This window comes from Ipomoea nil, unplaced genomic scaffold, assembly GCF_001879475.1.
Source record: "Ipomoea nil cultivar Tokyo-kokei standard unplaced genomic scaffold, Asagao_1.1 scaffold2653, whole genome shotgun sequence".
Taxonomy (NCBI): Eukaryota; Viridiplantae; Streptophyta; class Magnoliopsida; order Solanales; family Convolvulaceae; genus Ipomoea; species Ipomoea nil.
The window spans coordinates 1,232,706-1,239,432 of record NW_017619081.1 but is presented as its reverse complement, the minus strand read 5'-3'; the positions used below and the strand labels follow the sequence as shown (position 1 = coordinate 1,239,432).

Sequence of the window (6,727 nt, the reverse complement as noted above, 5' to 3'; positions counted from 1 at the left end):
ATTAATGTTGTATTTTTTGTTGGTTGATAATAAGTGGGATGTTTCCTGTTTGTTGTTTGATAATAAGTGGGATGTTTCCTGTTTGTTGGTTGATAATAAGTGGGATTTTTCCTTTATTATTAATGTTGTATTGTTTCCTGTTTGTTGGTTGATAATAAGTGGGATTTTTCCTTTATTATTAATGTTGTATTTTTTTTTTTTGAATGCTACTGGCTCTATTACATTGTAGTATCTGTTCATATACTTTCTCAACCTACTAAAACACAAAAAAACCAATAACACCTCCACTGAGGCTCAAACTCACAACCTTCCAAATGGAAGTCCAACCCGGGTACCATTAGACCACATAGTCTTGGTATGTTGTTATTGTTATTATTATTAATATTATTATATTTGTAGAAGTAGCAGTTCAAAATGTAAATTATTGCAATGTAAATAATAAATCCCTTTGCAATTTATTCATTTTTGGTGAATTGGTTATTTTTCATATTGGGTAAATAAACATGCAAATCCGAGTACCATTAGACAAAATTCAATCAACGCACATTAAGACCAAATTCTACGTATATTAATATCTCTGGAAAAAAACACTCAGACATACGTATTTTGTAAAGTTCATTATGTTACTGTATTGCGCATGTTAAGCTTTAATGGATGAACATAAAGATGCATGGATGAACACGTGAACAAAATTCTATCGCATTTGTTGGTTTAATGCTGCGCAAGTTAAATGGCTTATCAACGCATCTGTAAGCATCGTGAAAACTACCAACTTCACCATAATAAACTTGATATTATTAATTAAAACATTAAAGAGTGGACACTTATTACATCAAAACGTAATACTAATAACGTGTGTCCATCATAACATGTGTAATCAAGCTTAACCTGTCATTTATTTCTTCACGAAGATTAGCCCCTTCTTTGAGTCGACTTCTTCCTCTTCAGTAGCGTCCTCAGCAGCTAGGTAGGCAAGAGCCTCCGTTTTCTATGTGTTGTAAGACACTTTTGTTCCTGTGGAATCATCAGAGGTGTTCTCAGCAGGGAAGTCGTCAATAAATGCTTCGAACCTTTCTTTGAAAGTTGGATCGTTTAGATCCTTTTTCAATGCTGGTAGATGTTGTTTTGGTATTAGGGAAAGTGGTTTTCGGGGTTGGTTGGACTGATTGTCTTTCTCAGCATTTTTTGTTTTTTCCATCTTTGTTTTGAGATGATAAGGTGTGGTGGATGATCCATTCTTTATATAGGCTCTTCAACATATTACCGGCAGATGAACGGGTGCATGTTAAATGAAATATGTTAAAATAAGTGACAACTGTATTTCATTGTCAGCAGTTTTTTCATTTCTCATAAAGGAAATCTGTTAAAGTTGAATGGTCATTCAACTTATAAAAAAACGCACCTATTAATGGTAATCTTTCGAAGTTGAATGGTCATTCAATATTTAAAAAGACGCACCCATTTGATATTTTTTTTTTATTGGGACTAAGCAGTTAGTAGTCAATGTAATGCATTTTTAGACTGAAATAAACGAATAAATAAAGTATAAATGTGCGCATAATAATAAATAAATTGACTCATATCCTTTTAAGAATATCGCAACGCACATTGTAATAGCAATAGACGCATTTTGAATTATATTTGTTCCGTGGATTTTATGTTGTACATACACGTACACGCATGTTAAGTGTAAATGTAACGCATATTAGAGCAATAAGTTCCGATAGATTTGTACTTGGCACTGAAAATAAGTGAGAAGTCAATTTTGGTGTCAGCGATTTTTATATTTCCCATAATGGTAATCTTTCGAAGTTGAATGGTCATTCAATATTTTAAAAAGACGCAACTAGGGCTGGGCAAATCGGTTCGGGTTACCCTAACCGAACCGAACCGAACCGGTTCGGTTTCTACCCGAAAAACCGTTCGGTAGTAGTTTAGGTGAAACCGATCGGTTCGGTTCGGTTCGGTTCGATTAAAAACCGAACCGAACCGATAACCGATCGGTTTTTTAAATAAATTTTTTTTTTATATATAATAATTAATAAACTAAAAATCTAATACTTCAGTTCTTCAGTTCTTCGATACTCACTAAGACACTAACCCTAATTCCTCGTCTCGCCACTCACCGTCTCACACTCTCACCCCTCGCACTCTCGCCCTCCGCCACCGCGCCACGCCTCCGCTAGATCGCCACCGCGCCACTCCTCCGCTACCGCGCCACGCCTCTGCCACCGCGCCATAGTTGAAGAGTGAAGCCTGAAGAACAACCGCGACCAAGGTAATGTTTGGCTTTTCTATGTTATATTTTTTAATTTTATAGTTTATACTTTATAGTTTATACTTTATACATTTTTCTCGATTTCTTATTTCAATTTGAATAGTCTTGAATTTTGAATTAGGGCTTTTATTTAGACTTAGTGTTCTAGAATTTCAAGTTCATTGTGTTAAGTTGTAATGTTGTATATCAATTTCATTAGGTTTAGTACACTTTATTTCAATTTTATTTAGACTTAATCTCATCCCATTTAAATTCCAGTTCTAAAATAGTTAAATATGTACGAAAATAATGGAACCATTTTAATTCCAGTTCACTGGAACAATTCCAGTGAACTGGAAGAGTATTCCAGTGAACTGGAATTTAATTCCAGTTCGCTGGAATACCCATTCCAGTTCACTGGAATTAAATTCCAGTTCACTGGAATGCATTCCAGTGAACTGCAGTTCACTGGAATGCATTCCGGTTCACTTTACTAAATTGTTATATATATATATATATACATTAGTCACTTACAGTCCCGTTTACATTTTAGATGGATGATTCTTTATCTTCGCATCAAGGAAACATTTCAAGTGACACTCCAAGTAGCACTCCAACTGAGCCAATTGAAGAATCGGTGGGACAAAAAAGAAAACGTACAACCAGTGGACTTCCACCGAAACCAAGTGCTCCAAGGTCCGAGGTATGGAATCACTTTACTAAATTGGAGGACGACAAGGATAAATGTAAATGGAATTACTGCTTTAAAGAATTTAAGTGTCCAACAAAGAGTGGCACTAGAGGTTTGAGGACACATAATCAAAAATGTGCTGCATTTAAGGATAATCTTGATAGTGCAACCCAAAAAAATCTAACAATACATGAAAGTGCAAGTGTTGTTAAAGGTGGTAGTAGTCAGCTTGTGGCGGTTGGATTTAATCAAGAGGCTTGTAGGAGGGCAACTGTTAAGATAATTATTTTAGATGAATTGCCATTTTCTTTTGTGGATGGGGATGGGTTTAAACAATTCTGTAGTGTTGCTTGTCCAAAGTTCATTATCCCTTCACGAAGAACAATCACAAGAGACGTAGTTGAATTGTTCATGACAGAAAAAGCGTTATTGAAGAGTGTGATTAGTGACTCAAGGGTTTCTTTAACTACTGATATATGGACTGCAAGTACTACTACTATCAGTTATATGGTTATCACTGCTCATTATGTTGATGTGAACTGGCAGTTGCACAGAAAAATTATCAGTTTTAAACCAATTTCTGATCATAAAGGTGAAACAATTGCAAAAGAACTTGAGAATTGTTTGATTGATTGGGGTATTACCAAAGTTTTTACTATCACAGTTGACAATGCATCTGCTAATGATAGTGCACTTAGGATTTTCAAAACTAAAGTGAGGTGTTGGAGAGAGGATCCTTTGATACTGGGTGGAGAGTTTTTGCATGTGCGTTGTTGTGCACATATTTTAAATTTGATTGTGAAGGATGGTTTGGCAGCGGTGGGTAATAGTGTCGTTAGTGTTCGTAATGCAGTGAAGTATGTGAGATCATCCAATTCTAGATTTCAAGCATTTCAAATTCGTGCAGAGCAAGATAACTTAAGTAGAGGGAGTTTGATTTTGGATTGCAATACTAGATGGAATTCTACTTACCTCATGTTGACTGCAGCTCTCAAGTATAAGGCAGCATTTGATCGAATGGCTAATGAAGACAAGTTGTATGATGCTTACTTTAAAGAGGATGAAAATGGAAAGAGAAGGGTTGGGCCGCCATCATCAATTGATTGGGAGAATGTTCAGCGATTGGTACAATTTTTAAAAATCTTTTATGATGCCACTTTGTCTTTTTCTTCATACAAAACTGTGACATCTAGTCATTGTTTTGATGATATATGCACAATTGAAGTTAATTTGAATGTTTTCAGTACTAGTAAAGATGTGAATATGAGTGGCATGGCTTTGGAAATGAAGAAAAAGTTTGATAAGTATTGGGAGGGGTCTGAGATAATTAAATTGTTGATTGTTAGTAGTGTGTTGGATCCGAGGAGCAAGATGAGTTTTGTGACAATTTGTTTTGAAAAATTGTATGGCAAAGATACACCAAAGTGTAGTGAAATGAAAGAAGCAGTAGTGGATGTCATGCGTAAGTTGTATGAGGTATACAGTGCATTTTATGCTAAACCAAGTGCAACTACAAGTCAAAGTGGTGGTGGAAGTGAAAGTGGATGTGAGAGTGTAATTCAATCTTGTGTGACTAGTGAATTGGTTTTAAATGTTGGTGCTGTTGGTGATTTTGCACCGGTTGGGAGTATTTTTAACATGTATACCACCAATTTGGTATGTGAAAAAGGAGATGTGCAACAAACATCAAATGAGTTGGATATATACTTGAAGGAAAAGGTTGAAATGCCAGCTCCTAATAGATTGGGTATGCAATTTGATATTTTGTCATGGTGGAGGAAAGAAAGTATGAAATTCCCAATCTTGTCACAAATGGCAGGTGATGTTCTTGCAATTCCAGTTTCTAGTGTTGCATCAGAGTTTGCCTTTAGCACTTCAGGTCGTATTTTAGACCAATATCGGAGTTCTTTGACACCGTATATGGTAGAGGCATTGATTTTGACACAAGATTGGTTGCGGTCTTCACTCCAATCTGATGCAACAGTAAGCCTGGCTCAGATATTAGAAGAAACTCAGTTTATGGATATGCTTACAGAAGGTAATTGACAATTCTATATTTTATTATGAATTTATGTATAATATATACTATATTAGTTTATGCTTCAATATTTTATTATTTTAACTTCTTTTTGAACCTTTTGTTTTGTTGTACAGAGATTCGCAAATCAGCAGGGCAACTTCATATTGATCCGTGATGATGGATGAACAATTTATCAACATATGAGTTTGGAATTTGGATTACTATGTTGATTGTGTTTGATTAGACTTTGGATTTGGGTTATTTGATGTTTTATGTTTGTAATCTTTAAACATTGGATTTGAAGTTTGAACTATGTTATGTTTCATGTTTGTAATATTTTAAGCCTTTGAACTTTGAACTTTGAACTTTGGATTCTAAGTATGTGTTGTTTTGGTAATTAGATTGCTATTAGTATGTTTAAACTTTGAATTGTTATTTTGTTATATAACGTTTAGATTTTAGATGTGGATTTTGTGAATAGTATTGTTTGGTAGTATGTTTTGAAAATTAGGAAATGTTAAAATTTGGGGATTATAAAGTCTTAAATCCGAACCGAAATCCGAACCGAATTAAAACCGAACCGATTGAAACCGAACCGAAGCCGAACCGAACTATAATATTAAACCGAATGGTTTGACTTTTCTAAAACCGAAAAACCGAAACCGAAGAAAACCGAACCGAAAACCGAAATGCCCACCCCTAGACGCAACCATTGAATTTTTTTTTATTGGGTCTAAGTTAGTGAGCGTACAATATCATGCACATTAAGATGAAAGACACGCATATTAACGTGTTTAGGTGTGCATATGAGTGAATGAATCGACGCATTTTGCTATTTAAACCCACCATTCTGCTAGTCTCAAATTTGTCACTTACAAACACATTTTGCATTTGTATTTTCCCTTTTAGGCAAATTTTCAATGGCCGCTGAACTTCACTCTGGAATTGTTGGTAACGAACTTCGGATAGCACTGCGGTGGAATTACACGAAGGTCCGAGTGGTTCGTGTTGTTCGTCTGCCAGAATCAAAAGGTTCTGAAAACATCAAGTCTATAGAGTGTGTGTAGCATGATTTTGAGGTATTTTTTTTATTTACCGTATTATAAATCTTAATATTTTATATTTCTAAAATTTACTGTTGATGCATTTTTTTTTTAATAATTTCAGGGAACTATTGTACACATGCACATTCCACAAGTGCATGTTCAAAAGTGCTTCAACAAATTTGAAGTAAGCAAAGCATATATAATCAATAGGTTTGACGTGGCGTACAACACCTATAGAAACAAAACTTCGCCTCTCAGGTATATGTTGGTGTATTGTGATAAAACTCGCGCAGGAGTGCTGAGAGATGAAGAGTTGCCAACATATGTTTATGATGTAGAAGAATACAATTTCGACGAATAGGTGACCTATTGCATACTTACATTTTTTTATATAATTTTATTGATGTATTTACAGTTTCATAACTTTCACGATTTTATGGATCAACAGGTGCCCGGCGCGACAGTTGTAAATTTGTCTAATGAGGATTGAAATAAGGAGGAGGCTGCGTAAGGATGAATAACGATGAATGTGTGAACATTTTATGTTTTTCATGTTATTTGTTATTTCGTATTATTGTACTCCAACAATTTTAATTTGAATGATATATTATGTTTATTATGTTTATTATGGTGATATATTATGTCATTATTGACGCATCTTCTTTTAAGAACACCCCATCGCACATTGTCATATTAATAGATAATGATAGATA

At 34.7% G+C, this 6,727-nt stretch overlaps 1 protein-coding gene across 1 annotated transcript; it reads left to right on the top strand.

Moving 5' to 3' along the window:
* The first annotated feature begins 2,810 nt into the window (after window positions 1–2,810).
* On the top strand, window positions 2,811–6,375 carry LOC109154695 (zinc finger BED domain-containing protein RICESLEEPER 2-like). Its single transcript, XM_019302430.1, has 3 exons — window positions 2,811–4,986; window positions 5,878–6,000; window positions 6,308–6,375. The coding sequence occupies exons 1-3, from the start codon at window positions 2,811–2,813 to the stop codon at window positions 6,373–6,375; spliced, it is 2,367 nt and encodes a 788-aa protein (XP_019157975.1).
* Window positions 6,376–6,727: the final 352 nt, after the last annotated feature.

Coding starts and splice junctions, on each gene's coding strand:
- LOC109154695 (XM_019302430.1), top strand. CDS start 2,811: ATGGATGATTCTTTATCTTCGCATCAAGGAAACATTTCAAGTGACACT. Junction 4,987..5,877: donor TATGGATATGCTTACAGAAG/GTAATTGACAAT, acceptor TTTCCCTTTTAG/GCAAATTTTCAATGGCCGCT. Junction 6,001..6,307: donor TCGTCTGCCAGAATCAAAAG/GTTCTGAAAACA, acceptor AAACTCGCGCAG/GAGTGCTGAGAGATGAAGAG.